Source organism: Podarcis bocagei (genome assembly GCF_964188305.1).
Source record: "Podarcis bocagei genome assembly, chromosome: 8".
Classification (NCBI taxonomy): Eukaryota; Metazoa; Chordata; class Lepidosauria; order Squamata; family Lacertidae; genus Podarcis; species Podarcis bocagei.
The window spans coordinates 58,693,237-58,707,319 of NC_138133.1; the positions used below are offsets into that span (position 1 = coordinate 58,693,237).

A 14,083-nucleotide genomic window follows, 5' to 3' on the forward strand; every position below is an offset into this window, starting at 1 on the left:
AAAAGATGGCCCAGGAGTCCTTACCTCCTCATCCATACTCTAATATATGATGTTTCTGTCATTGGAATGACACTGAAGAGGGTGGTAGATTAGAGGCTGCTCCCATGAATGGACAAGGCTTCAGCTTGGCAAACAGGCAGCTTACCAGCTGCTTTACAAGAGACTTCCAAAAGTAATACGGTCTGGAATACCTTGTACCACTGCTGACACACCTCAGGTTATATTTCAAGGTAAGAACTCCTGGGCCATCTTTTACCAATGTCACTTGGGATCCTGGGAACAGTATTATACTGCAACACACCCCAGGAAGTCCTATCTTTAGCCTGACAAAGCAGGAGGTAAGTGACGCAGGTTAACACTCTACCACTGCTTCAAGTGGTATTTGCTTGCAGGCTCTTGAGTCCAAACTTCCTTCCTGCTCCCTCCATTGTGTAGCAAAAGGCATGTTGTTCCCATACATATTGGGTAGGACTAGCTGCCAGGCTATAATTAAGACCTAAACGAACTCCTTCATCTCTCTGAGGCAGTTTGCCTAGGGATGGGAGTGGGAGTGAGATTACATGCAGAAGCTTCTCAAATTAAATTAATGGGAAACACTGCATTATCAATGAAATACTGTAATTTCCATAGTGTTAATATGTGGAGGGATATTTATAATTATTACATCTAGTCAACATTTGAAATCCATTTGAAAAAAGAAATCTCACTACTGAAATACCTTAGCTACATATATTTTCAGAAATGCTTAATAGCAGCACAATACCTGGCTAACTAGTTCTGGGATCCCAAGAGCTCTGTCAATTTCTTCCAGACCGTCAAAATTTCTTAGTGCCAAGTAAAGCTGGTCAAGGAGGGTCCCTTCATCGTTTGGAGACTCTGATGCAGGGTGTTGACACAGCAAGTCATCCGGAGAGTTCCCAAATGGTTGCCTGAAAAAAGAAACAAGCAACTTGAAAGCAACTCAAGCAAGAACTCTCACCACCCAGAAGGCCCAAATTAGTTTAGGGAATTTAATACACACATTTTTATGTGTGTCAGCTCTGCAATGCTAATTGTACACAACATAGTCTTTCTAAATTTTAGGCTCGAAAGCAGCTTTGGGGAACCCAAGAATCCCCAAATGTTGCTGGATTATAATTCCCATAATCCTGGGCAATTGACCATGTTGGCTCGGGCTAATGGGAGCAGGAATCTAATGCCATCTGCCAGGTCACAGGGGCCCTACCCCTGTTCTAAAGCTTGCTTAGAAACAGGATGCCATTTTCTGTAGTAATCACTTTTAGCCTGATCAAAGACCAACCTTAAGAACCAAACAAAACCATGTATTTCCAAGTTTCCCTCAGTCATAAACCTAGGATTTTACAGATTTATTCCAAAGCTATGGCGAAGAAGCCATTTCTCCTTTCCAGCCTTTAGCACATGATTGCCCTACTTGCCAAACTCAATCAATCAGGGAAACGGCAATGCCTAAGCCACGGTACTGATTTACACCAATACATTCTGTTCTTATGCATGACCATCTATTCTATTCTGACAGCTTAATTTTGTAAAAAGCTATATGACTAATGATAACCCTAATCAGATCATTTAAATCAGACAACACAGAAGCTGATGGTTTCTTTCCTTATTCTGTACCATATGCAGATCACTGCTTGTTCCCAATAACATACCCACAAAAGATAGTGAAATTTAACGTGCTTTGTCCTCAAAGGTGATGAAATCAAACCACCCGTGTGAAAACAGAGTGGTAAATAATAAATGCCAATGCGGTAATCGCATGAACAGAATAATTATTTAGGTTTTGTAAAAAATTAATTAGAATAACAAAATTAAAGGAAACAAGCAGCACTAAATGCATCACACATGTGATGCAAAATTCAGTTAGTATTATATAATGATGAAATGGCTGAAATGAAGCAAAAAAAAAGCTCATTGGTATAGAGTGTCCCTGTAATTGTGAAATGCCTATTTTCCATTCACTTTTGAAGGCACGAAGCAGAACTGTATCAGTTGTGGCCTTTTATGTTATGGAACAGGACCACACATTCAGCAACAGACCAAGCAGCCACAAAGCAAAATGAATGAGAACACAATCTGGAGCAGAGAAGGAAGGCAAGAGAGAAAAACAGATTTCCCCCTGCTTGCTGTTTTTCCCTTGCAACCCTCTTCGGCTGCTTTTCTTCCAATGACACAGCGAACGGGTCTGCAGGAAGGAAGGGAAGATAAAAGTGGCAAGCACAGGGAAAGTGAAGATTCCTTCTCCCACCTGCCACTTTTCTGTTGCAAACTGCACTCTCCCTCCGCAGCTATTCAGAAGGGACTTGGGTTCTCAGAGTCTTGACTTTTAATCTCGAGTTAAGTGTCCACTGTTCACCAAGGCTTTCACTTAATTTTTTCATTAGTCTGGTGCTATTTTTGTGTTATTTATCTGGATGAATTTTATTATTAAAATTTGGTATTGTTTTGATACTAAATTTGATAGGAGGCTTGTATGGTCCCCTTCAGAAAATCTTCTTTAAGGAGCATACACACAACTGCAACTAAAACTACAAATTATTTGTATTATTTTCTTGCTATACAAAAGTTATTTTAAGGTACATCTTATGTCTTGAATTAATCAGACTCGCATTACTTATTCCATTCTATTAAAATTTTAGTTACATATTGCCTTACTCAAGTTCCATTTTATATTGATTTCATTATCAAAATTCCATTTTACTTTTAAACTGGTAATGTAAGAATTTTAGAAGTTCTGAACAGTTATTAATATATATTAATCTTACGTTTGTTATACGTTTGCTACAGATAAATACACTGCTCTTTTTTCTTTTTACTCACCATGAAGTTGTTACATACAGTAAGTACCACACTTTTAACATTTGGGGGGAGGTGCAGGTACTGCATACCATTGAGTACCCCCAGGGGAAAAAAGCACTGGCTAAATTAAAAACAAAACAAAACACCACTACAGCTTCAGGTAGAGTTCAACTTTTTAACACCACCTGGAATTCCTAGTTAAGCTGAACTTGTATCAAGGGGAAAATTCATACAGCTAATCCCAAAAGGAGCAAGGTAGGGTACAGTATACCACTTTCCTCCTCTAAACATGTCTACCTAACTGACAGTGCCTACATCCATCTACTTTCACTATTCTGATTCGGTGAAGTAAGGCTAGTCAAGGATGGCCAAGACACAATAAACAAATGTATTCAATATGTGCTTGCAAATGTGAAACTGTAAACTTTCCACCTGGATACAGTATATAAATTGAAAGATGTACCAAAGACAACCATTAAATAAAAGACTTACCGGTTCTGATTGCCAAAAGATGTCTGATCTATGGGCAAGATGCTGTCTGGCCATGGGGCAGTCTGATTTGGAGGAGCCTGCTGCTGGGTATACTGGGGTCCTCCCATATTCATCTCTAGTTCAGAAGCCCCTGAAGAAAGGAAATCAATGATCTATCACATCTCAATGGAACTGGTAATAACTCTTTTAAGAACAATAGCATTGTAAAGTTTGCTGCGCATACCATCTTTTTCTTACAACACTATTTATGCTTTATACCCTTGAGGGATCTCTTTTTGCCTGTGGACACTGTGCTTGTGGCAGGACTTGATGGAGCCCAACATTGCAGTTCAGATAACAAACAACTCTACAACTCCTAAAGGAAATATAAATCTGTTCCACTGTGTTTACAGAAGTATTAAAAAAAATCATAGCACAAGGTATTCTCAAGGTCCCAATTCCTAAATACCATCTAATTACACTTAGCTACTGTGGTCCTTAACGATGTCATCGTGCAAAACCTATTAAAAGCAGAACAGACTACGACCGTGCTCCAGCTTACCCATATTCATGACTTGAGATTGAAGCATCTGCCTTGGACCAGGTTGACTGTTAGGTCTCATAGGCAGGCTGGATGTTGGGTTACGTATCATGCCTCCTTGGATTGGCCTGTTCATGGCACTCGCTGTTGGAGCACAGGTCACCCTCACAGCAGCACCTTGGGTTCCCCAATCTCCGGATGGCATGGTAGGCCGAGGAGCATTACTACCCATCATCCCTACTAAAATAAACACAGAAAAGGTTAAATCAGGTATTGAGAGATGTACTAAACTAAGTTTTGATTGTTTTTTGGAAACTATTTTAGAAATTAGCATACTAAATCAGATAGCATTTCAAATGCAATGCCTTCCTCCAAACCTCCTCCTCTCCAACACAGTCTTTTGATTATGGCGACTCTGTAGGTTAAATTTTTGACCTGCATACCATTGAGTAGACACACCCATTATCTGCTTCCATGTAACAGATCCTTGTATTGACACAACTGTAATTTGCATGAACCGTTTATGATGGCAAAGGAATATGCTCTTTCAAAACTATTCCCAATAATCTATAGTTCTTTAATCATAAATCTAATGGCAGACATTATGTTTCAGAGAGCTCTGTAATAAAAATAAATCTATGAGACATAAAGAACTTTCACATCTTTTGGAGAAAAATACTGGACTAATCTCATAGAAGGTAATGGAACTTGTTTCCAAGTAAACAGGATTGCATTTTAAGAAAGCAATCCTATGTACAATTTACATGGAACAAATCCTTCTGAACTCAGTAAGACTTACTTCCAAACAAATATGCACAGGACTGGGTTCTCAATCCCCAACTCTCAATAACTGCAGCAGTCCCAAATTTCATTTACTGATGGGGTGAGCGGTATCAGAGCCAGGTGCAATCACTATTCCTGCTCTTTTCTGTAGAGCTCTATCCATCCAAGGAATGATTTTATACGTTTGGATGATCTTGCTTCCCACAAGAAGTAGAAACCTTTTGCTCTAATCAAGCCAATGATAAAGTTCTCAAGATGGACTGGTGAGAAGGGGCATGGCAAGCTTCTGGCCTCCCAGCAGTAGTATCGCTGCTGCTTACTGGGAGGGAGAGGGGGGGGGGAGGTGAGTCCTGTGGCAATCCAGTGCTCCTGCTGTGGTGCAGTCGCATAACTCCAACCTCCCCTCTCCGGTAAGTGACAATAATGCCATTGCTGGGAGTCCAGTGATGCCGCTCCCCACTAGTCACTCCTGCAGATTCCAGTCCATGTGAAACATCACACAAAAAGAGAGTATTTAAGTTACCTGGGCTACTATTCCCAAGATTTCCTTGATTTCCCATCATTCCTTGACTGCCCATCATTCCGGGCTGAGGTATGACTGAATATGGACTGTTGTTTCTTATGGGTGGGAAGGCTCCAGCACCTGGTGGGTTTTGCAATGCGATGTCAAGTTGTAAATTCTGGTTTGGTAACATCCTTCCCAGCTGAGCTTGCCTTGCATTGGTAAAAGCTAAATAGATGAAAAATAGTTGAGAGACTGGAAGTGTAATTTGTTTTATTTATTTATTTTTAAATTGAGATGTTTCGAAACAGTATATACAATATTTCAAAAAGCAACTTGCAGAAACACACACCAATGTAGAAGAGTGAATGGCTTATGAATGGCTCATAATATTTTGTCTTATTTCTGAGAGACTAACACAAGAATGTCATGGTTAGAAATATATATTCCACACACACACACCCCACGCTTTCAAAAAATATATTACTCTTTTTGCATATGTGGATATTTACACAGGGCAATATTCAATTTAAAAAATAAATGAAGAATACTTCCACTCAACACACTATTTTACTGAAATAGATCAACACCTATATATTGGAAGCATCTGTGGCTAGCTGAAAGGTAAATATTTAAACAAAGTATTTTAAGAAAGATTTCCCTGCAACTTTTTGGGACCTGCTTATTTTTAGAAATTGGTTTTCACACACAAAACTTTGCCTAACAGGATATTAACCTTGTAATTTACTCACTTCATTTAAAACTAATGCTTTTAAAAAAAAAGTAATTCAATTAAATTCATTTAAAGCATATGTCCTCCCATTCCCTATTTTTTATAGCTGAAAGCACATTCACTTGCTTGGATTCAACTAGGAACAGTGATTTACAGGCAGATGTAGGTTTCTATGCACAGATCTGTTGTAGCAGGTGTATGGGGGGGAGGAATCCTCCGTGAGTAAACCTGGAGATGCAGATGGGGTTGTGTGGTTCAGAAACAGAAAAACACACACATTATGTTGAAACCTGAGAACAGTCAGTGATTTGGAAAGCTGGGTGGGCAGTTAAAAGTCCTAATAGCTCACATTATGAAAAACCTCTGAGAAAAGGTTCTCATAGCAACACTTGCCTATTAAGTGAAGCAAGAAGAAGCCCAAACTGTCTGGTGCTGACTTCTTCATTCATTTAAGTCGGTTTGGGAGACCTTTGGACTTCTAGTTCTTGCTGAACTACAGCTCCCATCACCCCTGCCCATAGGTCATGCATGTAGGGCTGATGGGAGCTGTAGTTCAGCAACATCTGAAGGACCAGTGGTTCCCCACATGTGACTTAGGTGATAAATCATACAGATTTTGAGAGGCTTCATTTCAAGTCTGGGGGTGGGGAGTATCTCCTATACGTGTCCCATCATACTTTGCTTATAGGAAGGACTCTGAAAAGCTTTTACGTTCCACGATCAAGTGCTCTCTGTGAAAACCATGATCACAGGAATGCACTTCCCTAGTGACCTCATGGTTTTGTGAAGTATGTCTATTTTACTGTAAAACATCAACTCCTTTACATGGCGTAATATTTCATGTCAATAATGTGTGGCGATTCATGCATTAATGATAGAAATAAAGTAAAAAAATTCTCAGCAAGAAGTACATATTTTAAATCGACAGTGACTTAGACTTCCTAAGCAGTGCAATATCATGGTTTCAGGAGATGCTACATCTATTTCAAAATGTTGATCCTATGGATTAGAACAGCAGGTGGTGCTGTTTGATTACTGCAGGGTTTTTTTAAAGGCGCAGACAATCTGAAAGACCCAGAGGCACTATTGCAAAGCCTATATTTTTCTAATCACAACAATTTCAGTCCAGCAACAACTCAGACTCACTGCTTTGAGAGATCCGCATTTGGGGTTTCTGGGCTCCAACAGGTGTGCCGGGGCTGTTTTCACCTGTGATCTGCATGAGGTCATTGATGATGGCTTGTTTGTCAACTGATCCTGCTGAAGTACCTGGTCGGGTATCTGGGAAAAGCTGCGACAACTGGCTATTCTGCAGATCATCTAGAATCTCCTCCAAATTATCTAGCTCGCTGGCAGGCTTTGATAAAACAGAAACAAGAAAACATTCATTTTTCATAGTTTGGACAAGCTCTCTGGCAGTCAAAGTACAAGATAAGAATACAAGCGTTTGTATCTTCTATCAATTGGGTTGTCTGATATTTACTCCTACAAAGCAAAGTCTAGTGTGGTCTAGTCTGACATATAGAAAAGGCTGACTGTGTGTCTGCACCCAAAGGCCTCAAGCTTCCCCACCACTGTGCTTTCTGTTAGCACAAAGCAGACCAATTAAAGTTCTCTCCTTAAAGCAAATTGCTAATATTCTTTCCCCAGAGCCCAACCATGAATTGGCAAAGAGATATCTCCAAGGGCTGTAGCTTTCCATGAACGAAACAAAGAATCTTTGTTCAGCAAAAATCAGCATTCTGCCACTATTGTAATTCTGCTTGTTTATGACAGGGCTAAAAACCGTTCTATAGAACAGTTACTTCCACATGGCTAAAAATGCTTTACATCTTGCATAGGCTTTTCATTGGTGGCAGAAAAGTACAGCATAGTTTAAAAACATACACAGGTTATCTCCATGTAGTGAGAAATCGCCTACACAGCCGGAATCTTAGTTTGACGGAATGTAAAATTTCCCAATTTACAGGAAATTACTGGTTTGAGAATCAGGGAAATTTACCAACGTACATGCCGCAGGATGCAAAAAATCTTATGGGGTGAGGAAAGTTTAATTGACTCAAAAATTCTTTAAAAAATTAATGCTGACCAGGTGAACAAACAACTCAAAAAAGCTTATAATGAATGAAAATATTTTTGTACATGGAACAGCCATAAAATCCTCTCTACAGAATGAACAGGCAACAATCCAACAAACTGGCAACATGTTAACTACTCCAGATTATTCTATAATCTTCCATACTGCGTCTGGATAGTTGTGGGAATTTATCTTAAAATGGTACATGGAGCACTGCCTTGCAAAATGAAGAGTATATCCCCACCCTCCACAAATACAATTTCAGTCTTTGCAGCACTGATAAATCTTTCTATGAAACATGACAACTATGGAACACACACACAACATTCAAAAATGAATGCCACACCTAACTTTGTTAGTAACTGAGACTCATTTACTATAATAGAACGTTAGACAAAAAATGTTAAAGCCCAAGTGTTGAATTAATTGTAAGCTAACTGACAAAGAAATGCAAAGTGTTCAAGATTGCTAAAATTTCCTTTTTTCAATCAACATACTTATAACTGCAGAGGTCAGAACTTATTACATCATTAATTATATTTAATGAGTGCTCACTTTGATAGTACTATGTATTTTATATGAACTTTTCTTGTTCAGTTCCTTATCATTTGTAATTTTACCATTTATTTTGTATATTTTATGTTGTAAATGACCCTGATGAAGGGCGGTATACAAAATTAACAAAACATGTATCTATGTTTTAAAAGGTTTGTGCAAGTATTTACTTTAAAATAAGTATTTCAATATACAACAGGCATATACAGAAGCAACCTGAACTATTTTGGACAACTATCTATCTATCTGTAAATATATGCATATTTCTCTTAACTAATGTGCATCACTTTGCACTTGCAGGCATTGAATCCTACCTACCATTCTTTGCCCTAGTGACTCAGACTCTGGAATGACTGGGTGAAATTCAACATCATGCTATAGTGAACATCCATCCCATCAGCGCAAGCATTGTGGCTTGCCAGACAGAACAATCTTTCCTTTCTTCTCCCGCACACTGTTCTGGGGGGCTCTCCCAAATGTGCAGGGCTTGTCCTTATGGGACTGGGTACATGAATCATGCTCATTCTAGACAACCCACTGACAGCTAGGGATTTTACCACCCTGAATAATATTGAGGAGTACTAGATGAAACACTCTGTCTGGAAGTGCTACCAAAATACAGCAGTCCTGTGTTGTCCCCTACCACTTCTACAATATACGGGCAAACTCATGTGTTTCTCAGCATTTCACCACCACCACTCCAAGTAGCAGATAATGATGGGGAACAAAGGCAATTAAACACATGCTACATAGAGTCTGGTTAAATGTTATGTGAAGGATTAGATCCAGGGCAGCCATTTTCAGGCCCCGTTACTTTGGGATCCCTTCCCCCAGTTACTTTTTTATTGAAGGCTGAGGGAGGCATGATTTGGCTAAAATTAGGCAATTTAAGGTCTGGGGCTATTAGATTTCACTAAGGCCCCTAATCTTTCCTCCCATAATTTGAGCATCAGCTCCAGGACATTCAAGGTAGGATTTAGAGCTGAACCCTGGGCTAAAACTGTCCTGTATAAATGAGAAGCTGCCTGATCTTTCAGTGAGTACAAACCATCTAGACTACCACCTCCATCTCCTTATTCTGTAATTGTATTTAGGGGGACAGCACAGTGTAGTCACCATTCTAAGAGACATCTGCTGGCGCATGACTTGTAGGTAGGGGGACATATTTAATAAAAAAAAAAATTTAAACTATAAAACATGCCAGAAGCATTCAACACTTAATTTGCCCCAGCACTCTACCTGCTTCTCTGCAGCTTTCCATGTAGCAAACTAAAATGTGAATGCTTCCAAAGCCACCATTTCAATATAAGACCATTCCTATACATAGTTGAATGTGTGGTTCAAATTTGGCAGGGACTTCATGTGTTCTGTGCTTTTCAAGGGTGAATGTGAGTTAGGGTTCAACGTCCATATTTAAACTGAGGGGGGAAATGACATCAGCACCAGTAAACTGGGTCTACCCTTCTGCTCCTTCCAGCTGCTTTTGCCTATTCTGTGCAGCATAAATTGAATTCCCCAACTAATATCCTTGCCACCTGCCTTTTGTCCTTCCATAGCTTGGGTGAGGGAAGGAGGAAAAAGCTCGATTTATAGAGTCATGTTTATCCAAAAGTTTTTCTCATGATTTCTTTGGAACTATCATTTGTATTTAAAGCTTTGTTATTTTTAGAAGATATTTAAGCATGAAAATCTACATCAGCCTCTGCTAATAACTTTGGAAGAAAAGGAATAAATATTGACAAAGTTGGGGGACAGTAATTTTTACCAAAGTTAGAGGACTGCTGTGTAAACACGACACAAATTTATAATTTGACACCAGAACAGGTCTGAGCTACAGGGGCCAGAAATGCTTAGATAACATGACCATTATTACCTCCTATATAAAAACTGGTGGTGTACATATAATAAACAAGTACTTTTAGAATGTATGTTTGACCAAAATCTAGTAGCTAGCTATAATAAAACTCAGAAACATAAAAAGGGATGGAGTTGTTTAGAAATGAGTTTGATAGAAAAAAAATTCTGAAATACTCAAATCTGTATGCTGGGAAGATGACTATTTAAATAAGCTACCTGGAATAATGCTATTTTTGGTGTTATAACATGCTTCAAAGTATTTCCTGTTCAGAAAAAGTTACACTAGAAAGGAAATTGTTATTCTTTTTTCCATCAAATTCCTCCTCATAAAATATTTACTCTACTATGACCATGTCATATTTACAATAAAAACCATACATACAAATTAGCCATTATTTTAAACAGATATCACTTCAAAAATAAAACATAAACAATTCTATCCAGTAGGTATTGCAAAAACATTACCGCTTTTGTTCTAGAAAGGAGAAAAGGATGAGAAGAAGACTCAAGAGGACAGCGGAACAATTTATAATATTCTCTGTTCTATCATTACAACAAATGGGTTAAGCTTTGATCTATATTTAGATTATACTTCCTGTAAGTTTATCCTGCACCAGCTACGATTCTTTCACTTTCTCACTCTAGAGTGAGTTTTTGCTGTGTGCTTTTTTTTTCTTTTCTTTTTTGGGGGCACAGAAGTATCTATGTCATTTTAGGACACTTTTGTGCAGCTTGCACAATGTACCATTTCGTCCTTCCTCTGTGAAATGCTTTTTTCAAACAGCTCAGTGTACTAGCTTTGCATCTCACTACCTCTGAAGTTCCCTTTCGGCACCCTCCTCACAGAAAGCCGATGTCAGGCACCGAATGTCGCAGGCTTTCTCTAAAAATTGTTGCTTCTTCACGCCTACATTTCCTCCCCAACACCCAGTTGATGTTCTACCAAGAACCACACTGCTACTAACTGGCAAGGTCTAGATTGGACCTTCCAGCCAGCCAGGTCTTGGCAATACAAGCAAGGCAACTGCCTCCAATCACAAACATAATCAACCACCCTAGCCAAAACAAAACAAAAAACAACCCACAACCCTGTATAAAGGGAATGAAGCAAATGAGTAAGGATCATTTCCACGACAAATTTCCTGAATGAACAACAACAAAAAAAAGAGTCTCTTACCTGTTCATTCGGCTCAAAGCGCATCTCTTCTTTTTCTGTCTTTATAGTTACTGGCTTTGTGCTACTGGAAGGGTCTGTCTTACTGTCCGACCGTTCCAGCTTGGGGGTAATGTCCGGTAAACCAATATCTTTAGTATCATCTTTATCTAGCAAGTAGCGAAGTAGTGCATTTTCTTTCTTCTTGGGACTCACCGGTTCCTGTTTTGTAGTCACCTCTGAACCAGGAGCTGTGCTACTGGTCTCCTGGCTCGGTTCTTTCCCTGTGGCCTCTGCTGTGAGCTTGGCTAAGTCTACAGGAGAACTACTGTCCTGCAAGAGCCTGTGCAAAATTTTATGCTTCTCCTTGAGCGAGGTTCCATGCGTTGAACCAGAACCAGATAAACCTCCCGCGGAGTCCTTGTTAGCATCTCCCATAGCGTTAGACAAAGGTGAAGGCTCCATCTGATCAGATTTGGTGGTCAGCAGCTGTAAGAGCTTTGTCTGGCTTTTGCCATCATGAAGTCTGTTCTGTCCATCAGGCCTCTCACCAACAACCTGGGGCATGCCATCATTACTTTCTTTCAGTTCTCCTGAATGGCAGACACTCTCGGCTTGTCCAGCTGTACCTTCCGATTGCTCCCCATGAAGTCCAAAGCCATCTTTAGAGTCCAGGCTTCCCATTTTGCTTAGCTGAGGAGGATTCATACTTACAGGGGAATTTTGCAAATTACCCATTTTTACGTCAGGTGAAGCCAAGGATGACCCCAGAGAGACTCCATGCCCCTCGCTGAGAGCCTGAAGTGCATTGAGGGAACTGTTGGTATAACTATGGCTATTTCCTGTGCTGCTGCAAACCCCAACAGGTGAATGCAAGCTTCCTGCAGGGGAAAACTGACTGGGTGGGATCCGAGGACTGCCTGCCACTCCCGGACTCATACGGTGCCGTGGGGATAGCATAGAGTTTGGCTGACCTGGTGTCATGCCAGGGCTGTTTTGAGAGGGACTATTCATTTTTAGTGCATAGTTACTACCCTGAGGAGTGGATGCTTGTATACTTGACACATGGTTCATCCCGCCTGAACCACCAAACCTGCTTGCTGGCATGCCCATTTGTTCCTTCGGGCCATTTATGGCAAAATTCATATTGCTACTGATGGTCATATCCTGACCTGGATTCCCACTGCACATGGCCTGATGGGCAGGACTGCTGGAGCTAATTGGGTTCAATGGCTTTCCCATTGCTTGTCCAGTTAAATCCTGGTTCATTCCACAAACATTCTGTTCCCTGAAACAGTAAAAAAGAACAAAAACATTATTAAAATTTACATTTAAAATATGATTAATAAAAGACAAAACTGATAAAATAAAGATTGGACAATCCCAAACGCAAAGATGGACATAGCATTTGTTTTATCTTGATGTATTCCTAAGCCTGGGGCCTCTACTAACATTTCTTTATCTTGTTCATAATGAAAGAAAGAGAAAAGAAACAAACAGAAGCAATTACCTTTTTGACAAAGATCATTGCTTTTTCTATTTTACAGATGAACAAAGACAATTTGCTGGAGGTTGCTGGTATCCATTGCTGAGATCCACTGCATGAGGGAGCCAGACCCTAAGCCCCTGAGGTAATGTGGAGACCTATAGTGGATGCAACTAGACACTCAGTAGCCACACACCTGCACAGGACTGAGTTATAAGCCCCTCCAGTTAAGAATGCGGGTCCCCTCCTCCATGCAACAACACTCAACAGGAGATAGTGGTAACTGTCATGACCTGAGCCTTTTTCAGAGGACCTAACCAACTGGAAGTGCTTCTGCAGAAAGAATCCTTGGTGCCAGCATCCCTCTGGCCAAGGACATCATGTCCTTTGAGAACTCCACCTCAAAACACCTACAGCAACCAAAGCCTTCTCTGCTCGTCAGAGAAATCAACTGCTAAAGCAGCCTGGGCCCCTTTAAATGAAGTTTCTTCTCAGCAACAGAGAAATAGCTGCAGCTCCTATTTAAGGCTCAATCTGAAGAGCCCTGCTGCTGAAGCAACATCTGAGCTCTGCTCTCATAAAATATTGAGGCTAAGCACTGCACAGAGCTATCCAGGCAACCCTTGCTTCACCTAACAACAGAACCATCATCTCAAAGTCACCACTGACTGTGGAAATATATTTATTTTGGCAAGGAACCCAAATGAGTTAACAGCTGGAAATGGATCCCATTTGGGTTCATTTCTGTCTTAACAGATATCTTAATATCACATAAGAGAGAAAGCTCCAATTAGATATCTACAAGTTTGTCTGATAGCAAATAAAGTTTTCACTATTTTGATTATATAAGAGAGAATCAGACAAATCCACTTCTGAAAAAAGAAAGCAGAAAGAGGATAGGCATTTGTTGACAATCTGAAAGTAAACGAACAGGCCTTTTACAGCCTTGAAACTGCTGCCTCATTTGCCAACAAGAATTACAGTGAAAAGCAAGTTTTAAAAGTCATCTCAAAGTACAGCCAAAAAAATTTACAACACTGCTTTAAGTATGGAAGCCAAAAAAACTACAGTACAGCAAACAAGTTCAGAATGAGATCAGCATAGTTAG

General features: G+C 39.9%; 1 protein-coding gene across 10 annotated transcripts in view; it reads right to left on the minus strand.

The window, feature by feature from the left end:
• NCOA2 (nuclear receptor coactivator 2) overlaps window positions 1–14,083 on the minus strand; it is a 131,412-nt gene that overhangs the window by 13,226 nt on the left and 104,103 nt on the right. For 8 of the 10 annotated variants that reach the window (XM_081204341.1, XM_081204336.1, XM_081204338.1 and 5 more), the window contains 6 exons: window positions 11,514–12,777; window positions 6,994–7,204; window positions 5,136–5,342; window positions 3,851–4,069; window positions 3,310–3,439; window positions 764–929 (listed from right to left, as the gene is read on the minus strand). In XM_081204341.1, coding sequence (XP_081060467.1) covers window positions 764–929; window positions 3,310–3,439; window positions 3,851–4,069; window positions 5,136–5,342; window positions 6,994–7,204; window positions 11,514–12,777 — 2,197 coding nt within the window. The remainder of the gene's footprint in view (window positions 1–763; window positions 930–3,309; window positions 3,440–3,850; window positions 4,070–5,135; window positions 5,343–6,993; window positions 7,205–11,513; window positions 12,778–14,083) is intronic. The other 2 variants (XM_081204343.1, XM_081204337.1) reach the window with 1 other exon arrangement.